Source organism: Eumetopias jubatus, unplaced genomic scaffold, assembly GCF_037043125.1.
Source record: "Eumetopias jubatus isolate StellerSeaLion01/CBP00866 unplaced genomic scaffold, mEumJub1_p1.0 scaffold_7, whole genome shotgun sequence".
In the NCBI taxonomy this organism is placed as follows: domain Eukaryota; kingdom Metazoa; phylum Chordata; class Mammalia; order Carnivora; family Otariidae; genus Eumetopias; species Eumetopias jubatus.
The window spans coordinates 117,959,479-117,987,321 of record NW_028274813.1 but is presented as its reverse complement, the minus strand read 5'-3'; the positions used below and the strand labels follow the sequence as shown (position 1 = coordinate 117,987,321).

General features: G+C 56.2%; 1 protein-coding gene and 1 long non-coding RNA gene across 3 annotated transcripts in view; both read left to right on the top strand.

Annotated features, from left to right (window-relative positions):
- Nucleotides 1–15,968, top strand: part of RASGRF1 (Ras protein specific guanine nucleotide releasing factor 1) — a 99,713-nt gene extending 83,745 nt beyond the window's left edge. For both annotated transcript variants that reach the window (XM_028093791.2, XM_088024920.1), the window contains 5 exons: nucleotides 1,094–1,291; nucleotides 5,094–5,173; nucleotides 11,017–11,134; nucleotides 12,107–12,175; nucleotides 14,672–15,968. In XM_028093791.2, coding sequence (XP_027949592.1) covers nucleotides 1,094–1,291; nucleotides 5,094–5,173; nucleotides 11,017–11,134; nucleotides 12,107–12,175; nucleotides 14,672–14,764 — 558 coding nt within the window. In that variant the 3' untranslated portion in view covers nucleotides 14,765–15,968. The remainder of the gene's footprint in view (nucleotides 1–1,093; nucleotides 1,292–5,093; nucleotides 5,174–11,016; nucleotides 11,135–12,106; nucleotides 12,176–14,671) is intronic.
- Nucleotides 15,969–19,851: 3,883 nt separating this feature from the next.
- LOC148163985 (uncharacterized) lies at nucleotides 19,852–24,347 on the top strand. Its single transcript, XR_015768591.1, has 2 exons — nucleotides 19,852–20,430; nucleotides 20,927–24,347. It is a non-coding gene; the product is annotated as an uncharacterized LOC148163985 (long non-coding RNA).
- Nucleotides 24,348–27,843: the final 3,496 nt, after the last annotated feature.

Genomic DNA, 27,843 nt, shown 5'->3' with positions numbered 1-27,843 from the left:
TTTTTTCTCTATTTTCTGGAAGATTCTATTGAGCTACTCCTTTAAAAAAAAATTGTATAACTTATATATAAAACTGGTTTTGGGTTCAATATTTGTGGTGGAAAAAAAGAAACCTTTATGACTTCAATGTAATTAAGACTTATAGTATATGCACTATTTTGTGTTATCATTCCTTCCTGATTCTCTTCAGGGGTTTCCATTCTTAAATAGTTTTACAATCCATCCTTTTGATATACATCCTTCAGAAACTATTTTTGAAAAGAGTTCTTGACAGTAAAGCCCTACAGTTTTTATTCATCTGTAAATGTCCTTTTATTACCTTAATTTTTTTATAACAAATATTCTTTTACTTTTTTTTTAATAATTATAGATTCATAGGAAATTGCAAAGGGTGCTTTGGACCAATGCTTTGGTCCCACGCCCCAGCTCCTCAACTGCCCCCAGTCCTGCCCACATTTGATTTGTGCCTGTGAATGTGCCTGTCTGTGGGGGCAGGGAGACCCCTTCCACTTGACATGTGAGACCGGGGTGCCACGAAGCATGGGTCCTCCCCAAGCCCCAGTTGTACAGTGGAGACTGTCACAGAGCTTGGCTCTCCCTTATTCTTCCAGATGAACTGTGGAATCGCTGTGTCAGGTTCTCAGGAAACCTCCCATTTCATGTCTATTGGATTGCATTAAAGTCATGTCTTAGTTTTGAAAAATGGTATATTTATATTCCCATTTGGGAATTTGATCTTTTTCTTCATAAAACCTTTTTTTTTCATGTAGTACATTTTTTTATGTAAGATCTTCCAAAGTTCGCATCAATTTAGGTTCCTAGGTAATTTACACATTTCCATTGGGATCATGAAGATCTTTTTCACGGTGTCTTCTAGTTGGTATGGCCAATACATAGGAAAACTTCTCATTTTTGTATGTTGAATCTTTAACCAGCCACCCTAACGAGCTCTGATAGTTGTTCTGGTAATGTTCCAGCACTGTCTTGGGATTTTCAAACAGGCAATCCTATCATCTGCAAATAATGGTGATTTATCAGCTTTGCAATACTTATGACTCGTATTTTTTTCTTGTCTTATTGCATGGGCTTAAAGATCAGCAACTTGATTGCTTCAGAAATCATCCGCAATGAGGACATCAATGCAAGAGTGAGCGCCATCGAGAAATGGGTGGCCGTGGCCGACATATGCCGCTGCTTACACAACTATAATGCTGTGCTGGAGATCACCTCGTCCATGAACCGGAGCGCAATATTCCGGCTGAAAAAGACGTGGCTCAAAGTCTCTAAGCAGGTGCGGGCGGGAAGCCGGCACCTTTGCCTGCCTGGGGCTGGCTGGGCTGGGGCACCAGAGTGCTGGCCTCTGGACATCCATAGGTGGGCAAAGGACGGGGTGAGGGCCAACACTCCCAGGTGAACCTCTTCTCCTATGTCCACTGGGACCAGGTGTCGGGCCCACCAGTATGGCACTGGGACCCATGGAACTCGAATTCCCACTTGAATAATTAACACTGCAAAGCAGGGCACGTAAGACAGTGACGATTGGTCCAGTGCTCTTTTCCTTGTGTTGGGACAAGAGCGGTGGCTTCGTGCGGGTGCCAGTCCAGGTCTGCAGGGCCGCCGAGACGGTGGCCGGATGGTCTTGCGAGTTCCCTCCCAGGACACCAGTCTCGCCAGCCCTTTTGGCCACCAGGGATGACCAGGGATAATCAGTGATCTTAAATGTGAGCTTGATCTGTATTCATTCAGAACATGATTCTGAAATGTGGATTCTTCCTCGGGGATGAAGTTCCCTACACTGTGGTCGTGAGGAGGCAGCTCTCCTAAGAGGAGCACACAGTGGGGCCACCTCCTCCGTGCACATGGTGGATTCCCCAGCCCCGGCCTACACGTGTGCAGGAGGCTGGACAGGCACCGCCAAAGGGCCGAGCAAGCCTCTAAAGGCACTGATAACTTGGCAGCGGAGTCCGTGGTCCTGCAGCTGGGTGGGCTCGGTGGGGCCCCGTGTCTCCAAGGGGCCTGTCTCATTTGGACAGCTCTGGATTTGCACACTGAGTCCCCCTCGCTCCTCTTCATTACCTGCCCCACCATCCCCATGCCAGCGGCAGGTCACGATCCTGCGCCCCCAGGCAGGCAGCAGGTCTATAAATTCCTCTTCCTTAGCTAAGCAGCCAGACTCAGGAAGGCCTGGGGTGCCGCCCCTCCCCATATCTGGCCACCCTGGCCCCGGTGACGGTGAGCCTACAGCGTGTTACAGGGTTGGCCCTGCTCCTGGCAAGCCTGGACCTCTTGCCTCTTCACACACAGACACGCCAGGGCTAAGACAAGGGCAGGGGCTCCCGGAAAGAACAGAGGCTGGAGCTCGGGAACTCAGGCGTGGGCACATCTGGCCGTGGGTGGCACGCGGCGCTGGGAACTCCTGAAGCCAGGGGCTGAGCAGGCTGCTGTGGGACCCCCGAGTCATCCAGGCTGGTTTGGCCTGTCAGGGCTCAGGCAGGGCAGGTGGTGGAGTCTGAGGGCCTGGTCCGGGCCCGCATCTTTCTCCCCCTGCCCTCAGACCAGCCCCACTTTCCCACCACATTGGGGGCTCCGTGACCCTCCTGGCCTTGTTCCCCAGCATCACCCGTGGTCTGAAGTTGGGAGGGAACCACCTTGACCATCCCGAAGTCTTCCGTTCTCTTAGGGGAGTGCAAATGGAGGGCAGCTAGAGGTCAAGGTGCATGGCGTGGCCTGCATTCTCAGATGCCATTCGGGACCTGGGTCCAAACGTCAGAGGTGCCTTGGACAGCGCACGCAGATCTGCACACTCTGTGGCCGACTGGGCCCTGCTGGCTTCTCCCAGCCCTTTGGCTGGGCCCTCTGTGTCTGCACAGTCCCTGGCCAGCACCAGCCGGGGACGGTTGCTGTCCCTCTGCAGGTGTCCTGTGGATACTTGAGACCCACCAGAGGGGCTACGTTTCTTAGCAGGGCCTAAAACACAGCCCCAGCATCGGGTTTTCATCGTTGGCTTGAATGTGCTGGCCCAAAGCAGGAAAGCCTTGGGTCCAAGTCCAGGCCAGCCCGTGCAAGAGTCAAGCAGTCAGGCTTAGGTGGGGACTTCTGGCTCCATTACCCTGCTCTTCTGCCATCCGTTGCCCCATCCTCTTGAAGCGGGGGGGGCCCTCCCGGGTGCAGATGACTAACAGATCTGTGTATCGCCCCTCCGGAGGATGGTTGCATTCTTGGGGGGACAGAAGTCTCTCTTTGGCCCACAATACCTCGGGGCCCCTTTGTGAGGGAGCAGCCTTGGCCATCCGGAAGTGTTCTGTTTGGTGGACGGGAAGGGATGAGCTTCCGGGGGCTCTGTGAATACCTTTGTCCTCCACACCACGTCCAAGGCAGGCTCCTCGCTTGGTCTCTGGGTTCAGTGACATATTCCAAGTGCCCCTTATCTCTGCCCGCAGCAGAGACGCCCAGGGGCCCGGGGGCCTGTGTCCTCTTGAGCTCCTGGCCCCACCAGGAGATACTTGAGTGGCTTCGGAACTCAGTTTTTTAAGCAGTGGCTGGGAAAATCCAGTGGTCTCCCAGGCTGCAGAGCTCCTTCCTGGACAGAGCGACGCCCCAGAGGAACACAGATGTGGAAGGAATCAAAGCATGCCCAACTCACAGCCACAGATTGGCCCCAAGTGTATACCCCAAACCTCCACATGTGAGCATACCCTCCCTAGGTTCCCACGACCACTGGCGGGTGATACTTGGTCTGGAGCTACGTGGCCCCTGGGGCCTCCTGATCTAGCTTCTGTGGGGCCCACGGTCCTAGGATATCTGAGCTCTTACTGCCTTAGGGAATACCTGGGCCTACCCTCCCATTCTCCAGATGGGAACGTGGAGACCCAGCGCTCTGCGAGGTAGGCAGCCTTGCCTGTGTGCTCGCTGAGGTTGGCCGCAGCGCCCAGCCAGGCCCCCGGGTCTCGGACTCTCAGCCGCCGCATCTGGCCTCACGCCTCAGGTCCTTCCTCCCGGGCGGGTGGGAAGGAGGAGCGCATGGGGCGGCAGCCCTGGACAGAAAACTCTGGGGAAGTACAGGGAGGACGCCGGGACGCCGGGGCAGAGGGGGGCCTGGGCGTCCAGGCTTCAGGACAGATCCGTGAGGGCAGCCATTCGGGAGGAAGCAGAATCCCGTGCCCGTGGCTGTGTGTGTCCCTTTCACGGGATCCGGAACACGTTTCTGCTTTGAGCAGCATTGGTCCACACCAGTGACGACGCCTCTCACCAGTCGGGGAGCAACCGGAAGGGGGTGCTCTTCCAGCCGCGCCCCTTGGGACGCACACGTGGGTCTCTTCTCCTGTCGTGTCATTTTCTGGGGGCAGACTTCTCAGAAAATGTCTGGCCCAAAGCTTAGGGGCTGTGGCCCATGTCCCCTCGGCCACGGTCTGGACTTTGAGGACAGGAGCTAGAAAGCAGGCTCTCTAGTCCACCTCCTCGTTGTGTAAATGAGGGAGTGGGGGCCGCCAAGGCACAGGGGCCCCCCGGCCGCACCAGGAAAGGAGCGCCAAGCCGGACCCAGGGCGGCCTCACTTAGGCCGACGCCAGTCTCCAGCCTGACGTGCGGCAGACGGGACCCTCGGCCGGGGGTTGGCTCTTCCCTTGCAAAGCCTGTTCTTCTAGAGGATCAGCTCGTCTGCCATCTTCCTTCTCGATTCTTACATTCACGTGGGGTCCTGAGAGCTACAGGTGAAGGTGTAACCCTTATCGGCAGCCCTGGGGTGCAGTGCGTGAGAGAGCTCTGCCCTGGAGGGGGGCTCCTTGCAGTTGCCAAGCCCTACTCCACCCCCCATTCGCAGGGTGCCCAGGGTTTCCAGGTCCCCCACGCCCCACTTCTGTGTTTCTGAAGGGTGCGTGCATGCTGGAGACACACAGGACAAGGGTCCGTGTCTGACTCGTCAGGAGCTGGGGGGTGAGGTTCCAGACTCAGGCGGTCCCCAGAAACGCCCTGCCCCATGATGGGGCAGAGCAGAGGGGGTTCTGGAGCCCCGAGGGCAGCCCGTGGAGTGTGGGCCGGTGCCTTGGGCCTCAGTGCGTGCCACGTGTTAGTAAATGCTTCTAATTCTTTCTAGACAAAAGCTTTGATTGATAAGCTCCAAAAGCTTGTATCATCAGAGGGCAGATTTAAGAATCTGAGAGAAGCTCTGAAAAAGTAAGTGTGTGTCATTTTGTCACCATTACTGTTTAAATCGTAGAACCGCATTGCAGAAGCATTCACGGGCCACATCAGCTGGAGCAGGAGGTCTGTCTGTCTGTCTGTCCGACCGTCTACCCACAAGACCCCTAGGCACCCCAGACCTCCAGGGTGGGTCAGCTTCGTCCTCTGTGGTCTGCTGGAGAAATCCCAGAGTCTCGGTGGCCTTTCCCGGGAGAGAGAGAGGAGGGGGTAGGGGGAGCATGCTACCGTCCCCATGAGCCCAACAGCTGTGATGCAGAGGCCTCCATTCTGACGTGCACGCTTGCCCACGTTTTAGTATTTCTGACATCAGAATATGCCCTAAGGTCAATGTGTTAATTTAATGTGATTGCGTTCCTTTTTTTAATTGAGAATTAGTCCCCCAAACAAGACCGCATTGTGCAGAAAATGGCATCTTAGAATCAAAGAAATGCGGTTGGGGCAACAATTGTACCTTACTGTTTGCAGAGCCCCCCAGCCGTACCTTACTGTTTGCAGAGCCCCCCAGCTGCAGCTTACTGTTTGCGGAGCGCCCCCACAGCTGCACCTTACTGTTTGCAGAGACCCCAGCCGCACCTTACTGTTTGCAGAGCCCCCCCAACAGCTGCACCTTACTGTTTGCAGAGCCTCCCAGCCTCGACCGTCTTGTCATTAGACCAGGATGGTCCTGTATCAAGGGCTGTCTTGTGCCCTGCAGGATGTTTAGCAGCAGCCCCGGTCCCCACCCACAAGATGCCAGTACCCCCTCCCCAAGTTCTAACCACCGAAACTGCCTCCGCTCGTTGCCGACTACCCCGGGAGGCAAACCCCCCCCCCCCCAGAGAACCACCGCTGCACGTAGATTCTCCCATCCCGCTTCTCCAGACGAGGACACTGAGGCCCTGGGGCAGTGGTGACAGAGCCAGAACTTGGCACAGAGTAGCCTGTGAGGCCAGCGCTCGGTTTGCCCTAGGCCGCGTCCTGTGTGGCTGTCCCAGCAGAGTAGAGCCCAACCCAGCGGTCCCCGCCGTGGCCACTCATGCGCGACGCGCTCACAGTCCCCCCCCGCAGCTGTGCGCCTCGGGCCGCTGCGCTGGGCTCTGCCAGCCTTCCGTGGGCCGAGCCGGGCTGGCCTCACCCTTTCCTCCCCGCGCCCCGTGGAGAGACCCTGCGCCACCCGGGGGTCCTGGCTCCTTACAGAGCCCACGAGCACCTGTCCTGCCGTCAGGACAGACCACACGGTCACTGCCCCCAGGGCCTGGGGACGAGGCAGACCCCACACCCCCGGCAGGCCTGCACACCCTGCTGCCAACCCTGTCTGCCCTCCTCACTGGCCCCCCGCTGCCCCGGCCCGCCCTTTGCCAGCTCCGTGTGCCACTGCTGTACGCATCTCCATGTACTTGTCCCCAGACAGATGTCCCACCTGCATCTGTGCTGTGTCTCTGGTGCCTGGGCTCCGCGGAGCCCCCTGGGCTGTGCTTGTGAGGGCTGCCGCATCGTGCATTCACCAACCTGTTCGCCCGCCCCGGGCGCCCCTCCATCTGCCTTCCCACGGCTTCCTTGTACGTCCGCCGCCACCTCCGCGCCTCCATGGCCCCTGTTCTGTCTCGGTCCCCATGCTGTCTTCCCCTTTCCCCTGGGCCTGTGTCAGTGACTCCCAGGCACCTCCACTCCCTGCCACGCGGGGCGGCGGGGTCTCCAGGCATTCTGGGGGCTGAGGCCTTCGTGCAAACCAGGTTCTTGCTTTGTGGACGCGTAGGCCAAGCCCTGTGGGGAACGAGAGATTGGGGAGACACGGGGCAGATGTGTCCTGTGCCCCTTCTCCAGAGGCGCTGTGGTTTCCCGGTAGATCCGTGCCGTGTGGGCCCCGGGGGTCCATCTCACCAGGCAGGGGACAGTGGCAGTCTGTGGGCACAGCTGGTGACCCGGACAAGGAGCCGTGCTGAGCCTTACCATGTGGGTCCCAGCCCACAACACTATGACAAGGAAGAGCCTTATTACCTTTACCAGCCAAGACTTCACCCCTCCATCTGACCCCTCTTCCCCTCTCCCACCTTCTTAAATCCCCCCAGGTCCACCTACAGCACTTGCTGTGTGCACCTGTCAGTCCCCTGCCCGGACACCCTGAGCATGACGTCATCTGCCCTGCTCATTCCCCAAACCCACACCTTGAGGAGCCCGTGAGGCTGTCCCCTCCTGTCAGCCTGCCAGCCATCACAGCCTCCCACAGCTCCGTGCCACAGGATTTGGCTGAGATCTAAATTTGTCAGTAAAATTTGGTCACCAGCCCTTTTGGGGTCAATTCTGGTTTTGCCGCCCCCCCACCCCGGTCTAATCTTAACCCAGCGCACATTTGCCTATCCGCACATTGGCTTTAATTTGACTAGGAAGCCTGCCATTAGAGGAACCCCGGGGGCCGGGCTTTCGCTGCAGGCTGCTGAATGAGTGAAAGACAGGGGTGGCCATGGGGGAGCCAGTCGGCTGGCTGACCCCCAGCCCCTCACCAGACCCTCCTCTTCACAGGGGTGAAAATCCACCCATCTGTGGGGTTACAAGGAGTCCAAGGGCTCCAACATCCCGAATACCTCTTCCCGCCTTGATTTTCTGCCTGTGCCCACCCAGCAAAGCCCGGTCTCCCGTTAATGAGACAACAGAGCAGTTAGTGTCCAGGTGGCAAAAAACAAGACTGGACTCTGGGCCCCACCTCCACTCCTGCCCCATGGCAATTTTTTCCCCCAAATCTGAGTGCCTAATTTTCTTGCACCGCATGCCAGAGGCTTGGGCCCTGGCCACAGGGGTTCCGGGCCACACAGCCCAGCCTGAGTGCCCCTCACAACCTCCCTGGGAAGGAGAGGAGGGCCCTAACCAGAGGCAGCAGAGGCAGTGGGTGGGAGAGTGGTCCGTCCCCCTGCCGGGGCAGGGCAGAGGAGGAAGAAGGGAGAGGTGGCCCCTCGGTGGAAGCCCAATGGGCAGCCGCCTCTGACTTTCAGTTGCTGGTACCCTGTGATCTCTGCCGTCCCCCTTGACAGCATCAAGAATTTCTTGGTGGAAAGAAACATCCCAGCTGGGGACCCCAAAGAACCACAGAAAGGCAAGACCACATCTAGGCACTGCCCAGAAAGCCAGAGGCAGCATTTAGAATGGAAAGTGGGGCACTTTCCTCTCTTTTCCCTAAAACCCCAGGTACGGGCATGTGAGGGGTCTGTCAGCAGAGGAAGCCACCCCATACCGGCTCTTGTGGGTGGGCCCTGATCCAGGCAGGGCAAGACCCCACCCAAGAGGGCCCGGGGTGCCCCCAGGGAAAGCTCAGAGCTAGCCAGACATAAGGGCCCTCAGCATGCTTGCCTTTCCTTCAGGTCAGTTCCCCGCACAGGGGCACTCTCTGGGGACCCTCCACTGGCCCTCTCCTCCACACACCTGCCCCCACCTGCCACCTCCACGCCGGTGACCCCACACGGTGACCGGCAAGCCTCTGGGTTTGGTAGGTTGGTTACGTGTATGGATTTGCTGTGCGTGCGAGTACATGTGCATGCACGTGATCGAGTGCCTCGTGTGCTCTTCCCCGGGCCCCTCCTCGAAGCACCTCACTAGGAAGCAGGGAGTAGGGACAGAGTGGTAATGGGGCTGGTGATGCCACTTGCAAGTGACTAACTTACATGTCGGCCGTGTGGCTTGTGAGCCGCCATAAATAGGTCAGGGAAAGCCACCACCGTGGTCAGGGGAACGCCTGATCCTTCCCACTAGTCTGGACAGTCGGAGACCTCATAAGGCCCCCAGGAACACTCTGCAGCCACATGGCCCCCCCACTCCCCCCTCCATCCCAGACAAGAGGTGCTTCCAAGCCTCAGGTTACCAAGTTACCCCATCAGGTGCAGAACCAGCAGGGTGAGCTGGGAAGCCCCGTCAGAGACCGCTGGCCAGCAAGCTGCCCCCTTCCGCCGGCCCTGGGGCTCCTTCTCCATCTTTGAACTATATCTCCGCCTGCCCTGAGCCCATGCCTCAGACTCGCAGGGAGATGGGCGGGATGTGGAAAGCCGGGCCTGTAATGGTCACAGACTGTCTGGTGGGACCCAGAGACACCTGCCAGTGACCCGTGCAGGTCTGGCTTTTTTTTAAATCACAACCCACAGTAAAAAAAAAAAATATATATATATATATATATATTTTTTTTTTTTTTAGAAATGCATATATGCATAACAGGAACTAAAACTTCACAAAGCAACGTATACTCTTGGTCCATGCAATGAACTCAGATGGTTTTTTTTTATTCTACTTCTGCTTTTTTTTTTATTTAAAAAAAATCTGATCAACACCTGCTAAATTATTTTCAAGAAAGAGTCCAGACCTAGAGTTCAAAACCGATTGCCGTGTCCCCGGTCTCTCCCCACAACTTCAAGGGCCCACCTCCCACCCATGCGCCAGCCGTATTTACATTCACTTAGCAGGTCTCCCTATAAGTAGCTCACGCTCCCCCAAAAATCAATGTAATTAAGAAGGAAAACGCTATCAGGGCAGTAAACGGAAAACCGCCTTACTTGCCATCACACAAGGTTCCTGCCATAAATAGATACAGTGGGAACAAAGCAACGTTACGGAGTCCCGGCTGGGATCCTGGTCTGTGCCAACACCCTGAGCCCTGTTGCTACTTGTTCACAGAGGAGGAAGTGGGGGAGGAAATGGCCAGCGTCAGAAGGCGTCAAAGCCATACCACCACCAGATGGAAATCTGGTGCTTCTTACCGTAGGAATCAGTGTTATTTAATAGAGCGTCCCCTGGCCCCACTCCACTGTCTGAGCACCGAACGCCGCCTTCACCACCCGCTCGCCTGCACGAGGGGCGCCTCGGGACCCGGAGACCTGGCCGGGGGTTACACAGCCAGCCGGCGCGGGGCGGAGGCCGGGTTTCTGTTCTTGCCCCCCACCCCCCGGCCTCTAGAGGGGCCGGTCGCCACGTGGCCTGGAGGAGACAAAAGTCGGAGGGTCTAGGAAGGGGGTCAGCTGCACCGGCAGGTACGTGCGGAGAGCCCCCTGCATCTGGGTGCTGAGCTAAGAGGAGGCTGTAGGACACTGTGAGGGTCCCCTGAGGGCACTCCCCGGAGCTCTGCCAGAACATGGTGGCCACCGGACCCATCACTCAATCAGGCCCTTTCCTGGCCCCACCCAGAGGCACTGGAAGATGCCACCACAGAGCCGTAACAAAAGCCCCTGCTTCAGAGCCACAAATCGAAGAGGTGTAGTCCATCAGTCCTGGGCCCCATCTCCCAAAAAATGCCCCCCAAAAAAGTCACCTGTCATGGACACTGTCCCCCAACCCCCTGCCCAGAGGCCACCTGCAGGAGGGTGACCTCAGAGGGCCAGGGTTTCCTGCTCAGGCACCCCTGTGCTTGGGTGGGCAGGACATCCCCGTGGGGCCAGATGTGGAGGCAGAGAAGTCTCAAGGAGCGGAATGGCGCGGGGGGCTGGGTACCATAGCTGGCAGAACGGGGCGGGGGCTGCAGAGCCCACCGGGAGGTGACTCTAGAGCAGGACTGGATGGAGAGTTTCACTGGAGAGACGGGGGAGGGGGCTGCATCCCGGACAGGGCGGAGAGGTAGGGGAGGGCCTTCTGGCTCAGGGAGGGAGGAGACCGTTGGTGGAGAGGCCCCGGGCCTGCTGGTTCCGTGTCACCCCGTCGCCCTCAGAGCCACTTGACAATCCTGGGCCCGAGAGTTCCCGTGATTCCCAGTGAAGAGAAAGCCCTTTGCCTGCAACAAAGCAAAAGTTGCATGCAGGGTGCTCTATGTGAGCAGAGGCTCATGGTTCTAAATGAAAAACTGTTGTTTAATGCCATTCGCTTCGAAGTTGTGACCCCCCCTGTGTCCCTTACCTGGGGATGTACCTCACCGACCTGGCCTTCATCGAAGAGGGGACGCCCAATTACACGGAGGACGGCCTGGTCAACTTCTCCAAGATGAGAATGGTGAGTCTCCCAGGGCGGCGGGGCGGGGGGGGGGGGGCCGTCCAAGCCCAGAACCGAGTCCCAGGACCACCAGGTCTGCTCCGTTGGGCACGTGCTCTCGGAAGCCTGGGTCTGACTCCTCCAGCGAGAGCCGGGGCTCCCCCGCCAGCCGGCCTCCCCGCACCCCCTCGGATGATGCCTGCAGCGGAAGGGTGGGTGCTCTTGGCATGGTATGCCCCACCCCCCCAGAGGAGCAACCTGAGGCTCGAGGGGTCAGTGACCGGCCCACAGTCACTCCGCGGGTGAAGGGCAGAGCTGGGTCTCAAGCCGCGTCTGTCTGACCCAAGGCCTGTGCCTTTATTTGCACCCCTTCTTTTAGTGTCCATACTGACACTTGCTTCGTGGGGCCCAACAAAATCATGAACACAGCACCTCCCAAGCGCAAGCGAATAGGTTTCAAATTTTCCCAGAGATTGCTGGGGCCTGGGAGGGGGCGGGGGCCAGAGTTGGAGCCAGCCTGTCTGCCTTCTCACGGGATGTTGGGTCGGTGCTGTGTGATGGGCTTCCACTGAAGATTTCCTTCCCTAGAAGGGCTTCTCGGTCAAACGCAAGCCGGGAGCACTGTCCTGGGGCCGGGTCAGGGCCCCCTCACGGGGTGCCTGCCCACAGCGGGCATTCAGAACGTGGCAGGTGGCCTGACCTTTGCTGAGAAGTGGGGGCTGCTTCGGGATGTTGGCCAGCCTGCCCCACTCGTGGAACGATACCATTTCTGTCCCTTGCATCATTAACCTGTAGAGTTTTGACCAGTCTCACCCATGGGAACAGGTTGCTGGTTCAAAGGAAAGCACCTGCCTCGGTGGGGCTTCCCAGGGGTTGGCGTGTCTGGGAATTAGGAGACCGACGTCAGGCTTGGCTGTCGGTGCCCCTTCTGCTCTGCGAAGCGGGGGCACGGAGACAGCAAACTGTCTTCTTAGACTCCCCTCCTTCTCACAGATATCTCATATTATCCGAGAGATTCGCCAGTTTCAACAAACTGCATATAAAATAGAACACCAAGTGAAGGTAAGCGGCCCACGCACCGTCCGTCCCTCCGGCTCTCACACAGGTGCTCTCTCTGGACCACCCGCCCCTTCCTCCCTCGTGCCTCCACATCCAACCCCCTTCGCTCGCGGGCTCCCCTGGGCGCCGCTCCAACACCAGCCAGGAAGCCCTCCCTCTCCCCTTTCCGCTGACCTTCCCGCAGCAGGTGCCGACCTTGCTGCTCCAGGCCAGAGATGGTTGGTGATCCCGTCTGATCCCCCACCAGGCGAGGGAGGCAGCGTTTACAACTTCCTTTTGAAGAGGAATACGCTCCCTAGTTGCACAAGTCACAGGTGGGAAGGGCAGGCGGTGAGAAGCCCCCCCCGCGACCAAGTCCCCCGCCAGAGGCAGCGGGATCCCCATCTCTGTGCAAACAGGAGCTCGCCCAGCTGACTTGCTTTGACGTGGCAGCGTTGCTCCGAGTCCCTTGCTTCCTCAACAGCTTGTCTCTGAGACCGTTGGCCTTACAGCGGCAGAGAGAGCACCTACTTAGCCAGCTCTGTCGTGATGGGCACTTAGGCTGGGTCTGCCCTTGGCTGCGACCACCAGGGCGGCAGAGAGCACGCGCAGGTCCACACAGAGGGGTGCTGCCCGCGTGGGGGGCCTGTGAGCAAGACTGGCTCCGGGAGGTGGGGAGGGCGTGTGTGGGGGTGGCTGCCGCAGGCGGGCCGAGCCAGGTGAGCCTGGGCTCCCGGAAGGATCCGGAACCTGGTCCTGAGGGACCCTGGGAAGCCAGGAAAGGAGCTTACAGAACTGGTTTAATTTGCGTTTGTAAAGACAGCATGTTGATCTCACTTCACTCTCTGAACCATGTGCCCCATTTTACAGATAAAGTCACTGAGACTTGCTGACCCAAACTCTGGCTCCCAACCCTATGATCCCTTCTCTGCCCGGAGATCTGTCCCCTCCCGTCCAGAGCCTCTCAGCCTTCTGGCTCACAGCTCACAAAGTGTCCAGCCCCAGACTGACCCCCACGCAACCCAGAAAGTCAAGCTTCACTTTCCTTTACAGCAGATTTGCCCTCTGAGAATGTTTTTGAGAAGAACCAGTGAGTTATCAAGTTACCCCTTTCCCCTTGCTCTGTGTTCATTCTCTCATTCCACAAATATTTCTTGAGCATGTGCTACGTGCCAGGCTCTGGATCAGGCCCAGAGCCCCTTCTCCTGTCCCTGACCGCTTCCTGGGGGTGCTGTTTGCGGCCCATCTCCCCTGACGCAGAGCTGTGGGAGCTCGACCTTGAGCATGCTCGTGATGGAGAGAACTAGCTGGTCCGTGTGCTGGTGCCCAGGAGGCTTGAGTGTCCAGATTTCTGTAGGTTTATCTAGAAAAGGGTGTTGGCAGGAGGCTGGAGCTCCAGACACTCACATCTTTATCAGCGGGTGTGGACTAACCTAGACTGTGACGTCTGGAGTCCGCTTCCTGGAGGTGTTGGTGAGAGCGTAAACCACACAGTCATCCCTTTGTCAGTGACTGGGAGCCAGCCTGTTAGCCGCTCCCGTCCCCACGATAGCACAGGGTCCAGGAGCCAAGACGCTCGCGGCAGAGACGTGATTTTGCTTTAGCAGCCATCCGAAGATGCCCTAATACGATGTAAGACGTGTGATGTGTTTGGTTCCACAGCTGACAAGCGAACGAGCCTTGGAAAGACTCTCGGCGAAGCTGGGGCTTCCCCGGGGCGGCGGGGCGGGGGGGGGGGGGGGCGGGGTTGGGCTCTGGCCCCTCAGGCACATTTAATTGTAGGAACCCAGCCAGGCCGTGGGTCCTCCGGATTGTCCACTCCAAGGTTTTTCCCCGGAGTGAGGCATGCGAGACCAGACGGGGAGCCCCAGCCCTCACCCAGCCCGTTCCCAGTTTCCTTCTTGGGGTGAACGTGGCTTGGAGCTCTGTCAACCTAATGTTTAAATCTATCTTTGCAGCATAAAGACACGTTGAGAGAACATGTAAACCCCCAGACACCCACCACTTAGATTCTACACTTGACATGGTCGATTTTTTTTCAAGATTGGAACTCAAAATCTGGGCGCCTGGGTGGCTCAGTTGGTTAGGCATCTGCCTTCGGCTCAGGTCATGGTCTCAGGGTCCTGGGATCAAGCCCCGCATCGGGCTTCCTGCTCAGCAGGGAGTCTGCTTCTCCCTCTCCCTCCACTCGCTCTCTCTCTCGCTCTCTCTCTCAAATAAATAATTAGAATCTTTAAAAAAATTAAAAAGCCCCAAAACATTTCATCTAGTGTTCCGCCAAAGAAAAGCAGTCGAGGGTCATGCTGACCCACCGTGACTTAGCATTACTGTCAGGACGATGTTCAATGACAATACCGAGACAACATGAAGACAAAACGCGGCGTGAGGCCCGTGAGCGGCGTGCGCCGGCCTGGCCGCCCCGTGGAGGGCCTGCTTCCCAGGCCCTGCGTCCGCCATCCGGTGTCCCAGAGGCCCCACAGCCCTGTGGCCGCTTCTCCTTCTGTCTCTTCCTCCTCTCAGGTGACCCAGTACCTGCTGGACCGGTCCTTCGTGATGGACGAGGAAAGCCTCTACGAGTCCTCTCTCCGCATGGAGCCCAAACTGCCCACCTGAAGCCGGCCGGCCCCAGCCGCGCCACGGACACGCGCTGTGTGACGTTGTACATAGTCGTCTGGTTCCTGGATTTTCCTCTTTAGTCTGTGCTTCTCCAAGAACACCAGTCCGTTCTCGTTCTTAGATTCCTGTAGACCGGAATAGGCGCTCGGCTCCGTTTCCGACGTCACCCTTCCCCGCGTCCCGCAGCTCCTGGTTCTTTCCAGCGACGACGTCCGAGTCTTCCCGGCCCCTCGCTCTCTCGGAAGGGAGGACGGAGCCCGTGCAGACGCGAGCCCGGGCACCGTCCTGCTTCCGGCCCGCCCCGGCCCCGGCCCCCGGGCTGCGTCCGCCCCCCACCCCCGGGTGTCCTCCCAGCATGTTCCATGTAGTTGTTCTAACTGGGGGGTGGGGGGAGGCGGGAGGGGACCGCACCCTGAAGCCCAGTCATTCACAGATCTTCCCGCTGACGGTGATGCCAATTTCCAAAGCAGCTTTTTCAGCCAAAATCACAGGGGTCCAAGCTCCCCCGTCTCCCGGTAACCCGGACGGAGGGGTGTCCCCTCCACTGAGGACCATGCCCCGTGACACCAGCACCACCACCTCGCGCCGGCCCTGCGTGCTGCGCGCTCTAGGACTCACACCAGGCAGCATGAGTAGCTGTCTCCGTGAACCCGGGCGAGGCCCCGGAGCACCCCGAGGGACACGGAGTCACAACACAAGGTCGCGCTGGCCTGCACTGACCGCGGCCCGGCGTTCACTGCAAGTCGGGGACACAGAACACGTCACTCCTCCTCTCCTAGCTGCCCAATGGTCACTCCAAGCTTCCGTTGAGATGCTCTGAGTCTGTCTGCTTTGTGAAAATAGTACCACGCCGTAGAACTAGGGAATCAATAACCGAGTGTTTTTATCGCATATACTGTGGTCCTGTCTGAGCGCCTTCTAGCAGGAATATAGTACCGTAGTGCTTATTCTGTGAATACTACCGTCGATTTTTTACACTGTACAGTAGAGAGCGCGGGTTCACTCAAGCGGCAGGCATGCTCATGACGACAGACAAACAACTTTTGCTGTAAGCAATACCTAGTGGTATGAGAATTCTATTTCAAGTCCTACAATATTTCAACTTACAGCTTGTTTGGAAAAAAAAGAAATTTCCATTTTTGTAAAAATATATGTTTCCTGATTACCTCTTGCTAATAAATCTCTTCTATCTCAGGGTGAACAGTGACTTTTGATGGGTTTCATTCATTCACTCTAAGGGTATCTGAGGAGCCCCTGGTCCTTAGCAGATTGCTGGGCTGGGGCCAGAGATCCAGAGGGACAAGGACATGGACCCCGCCCTTGGGAACTCGTGGTCTGATGAGGGAGACCGTTTTGGTGATCTGCTACCCCTGGGACAAACCACCCCAATGCTTTAATGGCTCGAAACAGTTTCTGTTAGGTTTCTGAGTCCTGGGGGTTGAGGATGGGGCTCTCCTGAGGTCACGGTCACAGCAGCTGGGGTTACTGAAGGCTCGACTGGGTGGGGCGTCCAGTGGCTGGAAGTTGATGTTGGCGGGGGGCTGAGCTGAGGCTGTCCACCCAGCACCTTCACCTGGCCTCTCCTTGTGGCTTGGGTTCCTTGGGGTGGCTGCTGGGTCCCAAGAGCCACCTTCCAAGAGGCTCGGGCAAAAGCTGCAAGGCTACTTATGACCCAGCCTCAGACTCCAACATCCCAGGGATCCAGCATGTCACCAAGGCCCGCTGGGTCACAAGAGAAGGGGACCAAGCTGCTCCTCCTAATGGGAAGCGGAGCAAAGGATTTGCAGCATCTTTCAGTCTCTGGAGAGAGATCACTTGAGCCTCTGTCAGATGATGGGGCGGGAAGGGCCTTGGGGACGCAAAAGAGGAAAGGGCACGTGGTGGGGGGTTGGAGAAAGCCCCACAGAGTTACGAGGTGGTGGGATAGGCGAGGGTGACTTACCAGGCAGAGCAGGTGGGGGGGGCACCCCAGGCAGAGAAAGCCCAGAAGCGTGAGAAAGTGCACTTGCTCGGGAACGGCTAGCGTGAGCGTGCAACACAGAGGTGGAGGTGAGATGGGGGACATCAGGCCATGGGAAGCCCCGGGAATGAGAATTCCCAGAGGGGAGGGCAGCTCCTGGCCACCACCCGAAGCACCCAGCGGCGACAGAGGGTGAGCGGGAATGCGTCGAGGAAGAAGGGTCTGAGCCCCACACCCACGCCGCGGGGGGAGCAGCCGGGGGCACCCCTGACGGTCTCCCATGGGGGCCGGGGCCCGCACGCCGCCCTCAGTTACAGGCACGAAGCCCAAAGTAGGGCAAGACCCACTTCCGGAACCTCCCAGGGCCACCTTCCCTGGGACCCGCGGCCAGCGGGCGCACCTGCCCTTGCGGTCTCTGCAGGCACTCTTCAGCCCACTTCTGCTGTGACCTGAGAGGGACGGTTCCACAGGACCCGGCTGGTGGTGACCGCCCACTGCACCACTTACCTGCTGGTGAGCCCAGCCAAGTCACTCAACCTCTCTGAGCCTCAACTTCTTCATCTGAAAAATGGGGATGAAAACACTTCATCTTAGAATAGGATTAAATGAGCTAACTCACGGAAAGTGCTTAGCACAGGATGAACAGTTACGGTAGGGGAGAACCAGTGCGTTTTGAGGTCCACAGGAGGGCGTACGGGAAACATGCCTCTTCAAAGCGAAGCCACGAGCTGTTACCCCTTCTGGCATCGAAGGCCGTGCCAGGCTCCATGGGCCTTGGCTACTGCGACAACCCCGAGGTGCAGGCGTGGCTGAGCCGTCCTAGGAAGGAAGGCGAAAAGTCCAACTGGGGGTCCTTGGCCTCCTGGCTTCAGGACGGGGACCGCCTGGACCTTCTCCCCCCATGAGCAGACCCTGAGGCGGCAGATGCACCGGAGCCCGGGGTACATCTATTCCTGATGGGAAGGCATCTCGCTGCACAGTGCTCTCCCCAGGGAGCATCTGGGGGCATTTTGGGGGTTCAGGGTTGGTCACAGAGGTGGGTGGAAATGGGGACAGCAGCTCCACACGGCGTAGTGCACAGGCCCTGCACCCCAAAGTTACCCAGAATGCCCTGTGCTCAGCCATACTGCCCAGGTTCAAATCCCCGTCTGGCCACTCACCAGCCGTATGACCTTGGGCAAGTTATGTCACCGCTCTGTGCCTCGGTTTCCCCTTCTGTAAACCATGGACGATAACACTGCCCGCGTTGCTGTGAAGATTCGGTGACATCATGAGCACAAGGCAAGCACCTGCCTGACAACCCCTGACTGTCGTTCCTTCGTGAAGTATTTACAGAACACTCGGGCTCGTGGACTCCGGTAGGAGCGATACCCCCTGCCAGGCTCGCTCTCTGCTGGGCAACAGGCAGTGGGCTAGTTTTGGAAATGCCCAGGGCAGGGTGGTAAGCGCCATGCAGACGATCAGGCAGGGAGTGGTGAGGAGGCCAAGGCCCCCGACCTGACCCGGATAACGCAAGACCACGATGTCACCGTCCCAGCATTGGCGAGGTCACCACTCACATGAATGCAGGCGCTCAGGATCGGGGTCAGGCGCTGGGCGGCGCTCAGAGCTGTTTCGGGGCAGGACTAAAGTGAGGCCGGAGGAACGCCACCCCCCCAACAGGTGTCAAGTTTAAGGGGCTGCCAAAAATCTCTGTAGTAAAGGTAACATTCTAATGCTTTTAAAAAGTCAAAATCAATGCAAGCATCGTGATGCACAAAATTTGAGCATTTGCAATGCAAACAGGATCAGTGTCATTGATCGGTCCGTTGGCCCCAGGCTCCCGCGCAGCCGGGTGCAGCCGTCCCAGTGGCGGGCGGGGGCAGGGGTCTGAAGAGGCAGGCCGTGCTGTCACAGGATACGGTGGTGCCGCCCAGACCCACGCACACTCCAAGCATTCATCAAACTCCCGCGTGTGCATACCTGGTGAGCAGCATCCCACCGCATTCCTGACCTCCTGGAGCTCCTGACCCAGCTGGGAGCCAATAACCCGCAGGTTTCCAGCTACAGCCACACCTCCCTCCTGCTTCGGACCGTCTGGCCAACCATCTGGAAGCCATCCTCCTGGGGGTGACTGACTGCCACCTCACACTCAAGTGGACCGAACCGACCTCAGCAGCCTCCCGCCCCATGCCAGCCTCCTCAGCACCCCACCCAGTTGTGCAAGCCGGAAACCCAGAGGTCACCCCGGACTCCCACTTGCAGAGGGTCCCACGGCTCTCGTCCATGTTAACCTCCTAATCACCTTCCAGGCAGGTGGCAGCTTGTACCCGCCCCTGCCAGCACCCTGGGCCAGCGTTCTCCAACTACAGGACCCCGACACTCTTCAAAACTGCCGAGAACTCTGGGGCGCCTGGGTGGTTCAGTTGGTTAAGCATCTGCCTTCAGCTCAGGTCATGATCTCAGGGTCCTGGGATTGAGTCCCCTGTCGGGCTCCCTGTTCAGTGGGGAGTCTGCTTCTCCCTCTGCCACTCCCCCTGTTCGCGCTCTCTCTGTCTCAGATAAATAAATTAATATCTTAAAAAAAAAAAACTCTTGGGCGCCTGGGTGGCTCAGATGGTTAAGTGTCTGCTTTCGGCTCAGGTCATGATCCCGGGGTCCTGGGATCGAGTCCCGCATCAGGCTCCCTGCTCCTTGGGAGCCTGCTTCTCCCTCTGCCTCTCTCTCTCTCTCTCTCTCTGTCTCTCATGAATAAATAAATAAAATCTTTAAAAAAAAAAAAACTCTTGCGAATTCCCCCCCAAAACCCACATAAGTGGGTTATATCAGTCGCTATAATTGTAGTTACTGGTTAGTGTATTCAAAACTAAAACGTCAGGAAAGTCTTTAAATAATTATTTGTTAAATCCATTTAAAAATAACGGGCAGTGGGCTAGTTTTGGAAATGCCCAGGGCAGGGTGGTAAGCGCCATGCGGACGATCAGGCAGGGGGTGGTGAGGAGGCCGAGGCCCCCCGACCTGACCCGGATTACGCAACACCGTGATGTCACCGTCCCAGCACTGGCGAGGTCACCACTCACATGAGCGTTATATCATGTGCTTCCTGTGCTCAGAGAACAGGAAGCAGGTTCCCGAAGATAAACCGCACCCACCTTCACAGCAGCGGAAGGAGTCAGCGGCCCGAGTGCCCGTCGGTGCATGAATAATAAACACGCATGGTCTCTATACACAATGCGGCCTCGAAAGGGAAGTGTGGCCGGGCCGCCGGGGTGCGCCAGCCCCTGGCTCCGCGGGCCCCAGACGGACCAGGCTCGGCCACGCGCCGCTGGCAGAATCAAAGGCAGAGAGACAGACAGGAAAGGGATTTATTTCAGGGAGGCCGGCACCGGGAAGACAGCGGGCCAGCGTCCAAAGTGCGGAAAACACCTCCAGGTCTATAGGAGGAGAGTGTGGGCAGGTGGGCGGTGAAGGTCAGGTCCGTCCCTGTCTCGGGGTCGGTCCCGGGGCTCTCGCGGGCTCAGGGCCGTCCTGGCTGCTCGAGGGGGCGATTTCTGTTCCCATCACGGGATGCTGTGGTCTTTCGCCCGGGTTAAGAGATAAGCCGGAAAGAAGAACGTAATCGGCAAGTACAGACGGAGGTCAGAATGGAGGTGGTTGAGGTCCTCGCTCAGAAGGACGCCCGACACCTGCTACAACAGGATGCCCCCGGAGGACATCATGCCTGGTGAGATGAGCCGGTCACAAAAGGCCAGATGCTGTAAGACTCCTCTCATGAGGCACCGGAGTCTCAAGCTCACACAGACAGAGTCGATGGGGAGGGGGGAGGGGGACAAGGGGGGCTGGGGAGCTGCTGTGTGGTGGGGACAGGGCCTTGGCCCCCAGGATGAGGAGAGTCTCGGGGACGGGGACAGCTGTACTTGGTGCGCGTGTGTTTAATACCGCTGAGCTCTCGGCGGTCAGGACGGTAAGGTCTGTGTCCTGTGTGTTTTACCACAATCTGTAAGATTTCATTAAATAACAAAAAGAAATCTGTGATGGATTTACATGTTAAAACAGAAACAACAAGCCCAAAATGCAGTCTTTCACCCACAGGACTTGCCCCAGTTTCATCCTTTCCCAAGAATGTCACCTTTTATTTTTGACCTGAAACAGCAGAAACGCATTTGCCCACAGTTATGCAGACTTCAACTCCCAGCCAAAGTCTCCGTGTCTGTCCGCAGGGCCGCCCTGCCCCGGGGGCTCGGAGGAGGTTGTGCGTGCCCTCCCTCCCTCCCCCCGCCCAGTGCCTGCACCCTCTTGCTTCAGCCCCCTGTTCCTGCTCATGGAGGAGCCTCCCTCTGCTCGCCTCTCGGAGGAGTTCGGTAAGCATGCCTGGGGCTCTTCTGCTAAGCAAGGGCAACCTCCCATACCAAGACCCTTAGCTGCACCACATCTACAAAGAACTGCTTCCGACAAATACCGTATGATCTCATGCATGTGTGGAATTAAGAAACAGTGGGCGCCTGGGCGGCTCAGTCGTTAAGCATCTACCTTCGGCTCAGGTCATGATCCCGGGGTCCTGGGATTGAGCCCCACATCGGGAAGCCTGCTTCTCCCGCCCTCTCTCTCTCTCTCTCATGAATAAATAAATAAAATCTTTAAAAAAAATTAAAAAAGAAACAAAACAGATGAACATATGGGAAGGGGGAAAAAGGAGAGAGGGAGGCAAACCATAAGAGACCCTTAAGGAGAACAGACTGAGGGTTGATGGAGGGAGGTGGGTGGGGGATGGGGATTAAGGGAGGCACCTGTTGTGATGAGCGCTCAGTGTTATATGTAAGTGATGAACCACTGAATTTTACTCCTGAAACCAATATCGTGCTGTATGTTAACTAAGTAAAATTTAACTAAAACTTTATTTATTTGTTTGTTTGTTTTTAAAGATTTTATTTAGTCATTTGAGAGAGAGAAAGAGAGCATGAGCAGGGGAGGGGGAGGGTCAGAGAGAGGGAGAACCAGGCTCCTCGCTGAGCAGCTCCCTCCCAGCACCCCGAGATCATGACCTGAGCCAAAGGCAGATGCTTAATCCACTGAGCCACCCAGGTGCCCCTAAATAAAAATTTAAAGAAAAACAAAACAAATACAAGAACCTCTTTCTACGCAAGGTGACGTGTACAGGTTCTAGGGATCAGGGCCCGATATCTTGCGGGGACCCTTATCCAGTTCCCCACTGTTTCTGTCTCCCTCCGTGACTCAAAGCGTGTACAACTGTGCTCACAACATAGCAGATGCTCAGTTGTTCTTATTCTAGCCAAGTGTACTTTATTCTAAACAGTGTTTTCCAGGGTATGTTCATAACTTAATATGCTGAACCATTCTAACTTCTGTAACAATAAAGTAGCTTTGATAAGACAGTCCTCTTACGTAAATGGAGACATGATTTAATGGAATGACATTTCGTGAGCTCCAGGCAAAGCAAATGTTGAATTATCTTGTTTAAATTAAATGGCTCTTTTGTGCTCAGTAGTAAACATCACTGTGTCTGTCTCACTAACACAGTAGATTCGTTATAGTCTAAATTATACAATTCAACTACATGTAACTTGGAATTTAAGCTGGAACATTATTGAGATACAAGCCTGACCTTCACAACCACCCATGACTATTATTTTCAAATGACAAGACACTAGGAAAAATTTAACAGAATCTTATGTTTTCAACCGGCTAAACAAACCGCAAGCAATGGACAGACCCAGGTCTCAGCCTTGCTTTTCCACTTACCGGTGCGTCACCGTGGGTGAGAGATTCAGGTGCACTAGGACCCACAGCCCCCACTCACGTTCTCGAGAAGAGCAGGATGAGTGTGGACAAGCACGGAACATGTGCCTCTCGGTGGGCAGCCGGCCTTAGAAGTCCATTTGCGATCTGACAACCCCACAAGCCCACGCACACGATGCCCAGCATGAAGCACTAACCCTACGGGTGTGAGCCCCACTTGTTTCTTTTTTTTTAATCCTTATTTATTTTTTTAAGATTTTATTTATTTGTTTGACAGAGAGAGACACACAGAGAGAGGGAACACAAGCAGGGGGAGTGGGAGAGGGAGAAGCAGGCTTCCCACTGAGCAGGGAGCTCGATTCGGGGCTCGATCCCAGGACCCTGGGACCACGACCTGAGCCGAAGGCAGACGCTTAACGACCGAGCCACCAGGCGCCCCTACCCCACTTGCTTCTGTCCATCGCTTTGCGCCCTGAAAACCACCCCAGCTGCGTTCTGGGATTTGCTGCCCCAGCCCGAGGGGTCAAGGAAGAGGCATGAGCTGGACTGCAGCGGAGCCCGGCCCTCCATCGGGCACCTGCTGGTCAGCAGAAGCTCCGTGCCACATTCAGGCTGTGCAGGCTGGCGGGGGGCCGGGGGGGTAGCTGTCGCCGAACTGCACCAGGGACAGACAGCATGTGGATGACCAGGCTTCCTTCGAGGGGAAACAGACCACCTGTGGGGTGAGTGTCTGGGGGCACGGAACAAGGGCCAGCTCAGCAATCTGTGGCTCAGCGGACGGTGGTGCCAGAAGTCACAGAACGCGCGTCCACGCAGAGTGGGGGCGTTTCCTCACCGGCCTCTTCCGTGGGCTCACCGTTTACTCTGTAGACAAGAAGGTCACCTTTGAACAGGCTGAAACTTCCAGACCAGCATGACGGGGGGCATCTGCAGGATAAACACTCTGCCAGTCCCTTATCCAGGAAACAAGATGCCGGGCCCTAAACAACCCTTCCTTCCCTGTCGCTGACTTCCTGGCCCTCCCTCCTGTCAAGGCCCCCAACGTGCTGGTGAGTTGGGGACGTGCTGCCCCACCCAGGAGTCACCGAATAAAGCATACATCTACAAATTTGCTCGGATGACTTCTGTTTTTCAACAGACATAAATAGCCTATTTTTTTTTTAATGATAAATCACTGAATTTAAAAAAATAATAATTCAGTGAGGGAAAATAGCATCACTGTACATTTTTGCAAATCTCCTTCACGTTTGGCTGAAACAAAAGCATGGCATTCCCGTATCTGCTTCTGCACTCAATCTGCCACACGTGATGTGGCCCTTGGGAAACCCTCTAGCGCACTCATGAGAAATAAGAGTGGGAAAGGCACACCATGTGTTCGTGTGACTGATGTGGGAACAAAGGCAGAAGGAAAATGATTACATTCCCTTACTCCCTCCAGCCCATTGACAAGTCCTTGAAACAGGCAGGGTGCCCTTCCTCCAGGAGCTCAGCTGCCTCGATGTGGACACCTGGCTGAGGGCAAGTCCGACCCCCAGGATCCCGTAAGTCTACTTTAACGTAGAAAAATTCTTTTGGAAGCTTTATTTCAATCCTCCAAGATACGTTAGCAATCATCCCCCAAGCATATGGCCCGCTGATACGCGTCTGAAGGGTCTCCCGACTAGGATTTCACTAGACAGCAGTAAATGACCTTTTCTAACAGGAGCTGGCCTCCTCAAGGTCCTGGAAACCTTCCTTCCAAAATTTCTTAGAGACTTACACTGTCCCTAACCCCTTCCCAACTTGAAAGTATATAATGGGCCACCCCTCAAGACCCCAGTGCAGCACCTTCTGCCCACGGGTCGCTGTCCCCGTGCTTTAATAAAACCACCTTTGTGCACCAAAGACGTCTCAAGATGTCTTTCCTGGCCGTCGGCTTCTAACCCTAACATTCTTTCCTACATCATTACTATGAAAACCCTTTCTGCTTTCATCACACAATTGTTTGTACGTCCCTGTCCTCCCCACTAACTTGTAAACTGCAAGGGGGGGAGAACACTCATCGCTGCGGAGCACAGAGCCTGGTCTACAGGGAATGCTTGTTGAAGGAATGAACCAGATCTTTGCTACTCAAAATGTGATCCCTAAACCAACAACATCAGCATTGCCTGGGAATCTGTTATAAGCGCAGGATCTCAGGCCCTCCCCCAGGCCTCCTGAGTCAGAATCCGCATTTTAACAACATCCCTGGTGATGTGCGTGTATCCCCAGGTGATCTGTGTCAGCAGCACCGGACTGGAGAATAATACACCAAAGCCTCGCCAAGCAAATGTCGCTCCAGCCCCCGGTACGACCTCAGCACCCCCTAATCCCACACGAGCCAGACCCAGACCACACCATCGGCTGGTATCTATCATGGTTAACTCTCTTCGGTGTCGCCTGGGCCTGTGGCAGGCAGATGGTCCTCCAGAGACATCCGTGCCCTAATCCCTAGAACCTGTGACTATTATGTTGGCAAAAGGGATTTTGCAGATGAAATCAAGGTTACAGGCTTTAAATTAGGAAGATTAGCCTTGATTATCACCGGGCCCGAACTAATCCCATATACCCTTAAAAGTAGAGCCCTTTCTCCAGCTGGAGGCAGACAGACGGCGCAGAGGAGGACTCCCCACTTCCGCTGGAAGACGGGGCGGGGGGCGGAGGGGGACGCAGGTGGCCTTATGCTGCGAGACCCCAGCCCACGGCCAGCAAGGAACCAGAGCCCTCAGTCCCGCAACTGCAGGAACTAAACTCTGCCCAAGTTGGGATGAGTTTGGGAAGGATTCTCCCCCCAGAACCTGTACATAAAAGCCCAGGCCCTTGGGGCGCCTGGGTGGCTCAGTCCGTTGAGCATCTGCCTTCGGCTCAGATCATGATCCCAGGATCCTGGGATCGAGCCCCGTGTCGGGAGCAGGGAGCCTGCTTCTCTCTCTCCCTCTGCCCCTGCGTGTGCACTCCCTGTCTCTCTCAAAATGAATAAAATCATACATACATACATACCCGCCCAGGCCCACGGACCCCCAATTCCGGGCGTCTGAGACCTGAACAGAGGAATCAGCGTGCCCACCTGAGCACTGACCTCCAGAACGTGAGCTGATACATTGGCGTTGTTTTTAAGCCCCTAAGGTTGTGATCATTTGTGACAGCAGCCACAGTGACCCATCTGGGAATCCGGGTGCTGTGGGCACCATCATCCTCCCACACGGGGAAGGGGCTAAGGCTGTCACATGGCACGTGGCAGCCCGGGGCTGCTGGGTGGCTGCCAGAGCGGGCTCTGATGTCAGGTCTGCTGATCTGCAGCCCCCCACCCCAGCACCCCCACTGCCCTGCCCCCGCTGATGCAGGTCCCCCCACCCAGAGCACCATCCTGCCTTCCCAAACCCCACCCTTCTGCACTGTCCCTCCAGGAAGTCTTCCTTAATTTTCTCCAGCCCAGCACTTCATCTGCCCCATCTCAGGCCGGCCGATGGCTCATGCCACAGACCTGTGTCACCTCCCTCCCACGAGACCCCACACAGGCAGGACGCCTGGCGTCTCCTGCAGCTCCCAGCACCCCCGACCCACCAGCTCCGGGGTCAGGCCCGCTTCCAAGAGGGGCTGCAAAGAAGGGACTGAAGGGAAAACAGATAAGGCGGACTCCACCAACATTACCAACTCTGTGCCTCCAAGGACGTCATGGAGAAAGCTGAAGGACAACCTACAGAAGGGGAGAAATATTTTCGCAAATCACATATCTGGTAAGAGTTTAGTATCCAGAATATATAAAACACTCTTGCAGCTCAACAAAAAGACAGCGAGTAAATCAATTTTAAAAAATAAGCAAAGGACCTACACAGACATTTCTCCAAAGAAGATGGACAAATAGCCAACAAGCACATGAGAACATGTTCAACAACATTAGTCATGAAGGAAATGCAAATCACAACCACAATGAGATAGTGCTTCACACCCACTCAGATGGCTATGATTACAGCCCAAAAACCCCCAGAAAATCACGGGTCTCCACAAGAGAAACGGAGACCCACACTCACTGCTGGGGCACTGAGACAAGATGCAGTCTCTGTGGGAAAGGGTCTGGCAGGTGCTCAGGGAGGTAAACATGCGGTTCCCATGGGATCCAGTGATGCCCTGGCCAGGTGTCTCCCCACAAATGTTCCCAGCAGCTGCATCTGCAACAACCAAAAGGTGGAAACAACCTTGTCCACCAACAGAGGAATGAATACACAAAATGTGGTCTGTCCATACAGTGGGCTGTTATTCAGCCTTAAACGAAAATTGGGACACCTGGCGGGCTCAGGCGGTAGAGCGTGGGACTCTGGGTTTCAGCTTAGGTCATGATCTCAGGGTCATGAGATCGAGCCTCACGTCGGGCTCCCTGCTCAGCAGGGAGTCTGCTTCTCCCTCTCCTTCTGCCCTTCCCCACTCCTTCCTCATTCTCTCTCTCTCTCTCAAAAGAATAAAATAAAATAAAATATACTGATACGTGCTACAGTTTGGAACCCCAAACACATGATGTTAAGAAGCCACACACAAAATGTCACCTGGTATAGGATTCCCTTTATATAAAATGTCCGGAACAGGCAAATCCCCAGAGACAGAAAACAGATTCGTGTCTGCAGGGGAGTTTGGGGTGGAGGAAATGAGCAGTGGTTACTTCATGTGCGTGGGCTGTTCTAAAGGGATGATAAAGTTTTGAAACCAGATGGAGGTGGTGGTTGCACAACACTGTGAACGTGCTAAGTGCCCTGAACTACACACTTTAAACGTTTCATTTCATTTTATTTGAATTTCAGCTCAAAAAAAAAAAAAAAATAAGAGCGAAATGGGGTGCCTGGCTGGCTCGGTCAGGAGAGCAAGCGGCTCTTCATCTCGGGGTCGTGAGTTCAAGCCCCACGTTGGGCGTGGAGTCTACTTAAAAAATAAAAGAGGGAGAGAGAGAACTGAATGCAAGTATCCATTGAGAAGCACTCCAGCTGTGATCAGAAACGCTTTAGATCAGTTCGTGGCATATGCCGCTGAGTATACACTTCAGACCGGTGGGTTGTGAGCTGCCTAGATGTCCCGGCAGCCGGAAGACGCGGCAGCAAGAGAGAGGGAGTCTAGTCAGAGAGCTTCTCGGCCGGAGTGTCTCAAGCGGGGCCTCCCAGGGTCAGGAACACAAGGGGTCTGGCTGAGAGAGGAGGGGCCAGGTGTCAGATGAGGAAGGGTCCGAATGATGGCTGGCAGGGCCCCGGGGACCAGGCAGGTGCAGGGGAGGTATCTGGCCGGGGGTCACCCAGACGCACCAAGCACCGTGGCCATCTCGCCCCGCCGGGTCCCATCCCTCAGGCAGCCCCTCGTGAGCCCCCTCGCACCTGCAAGC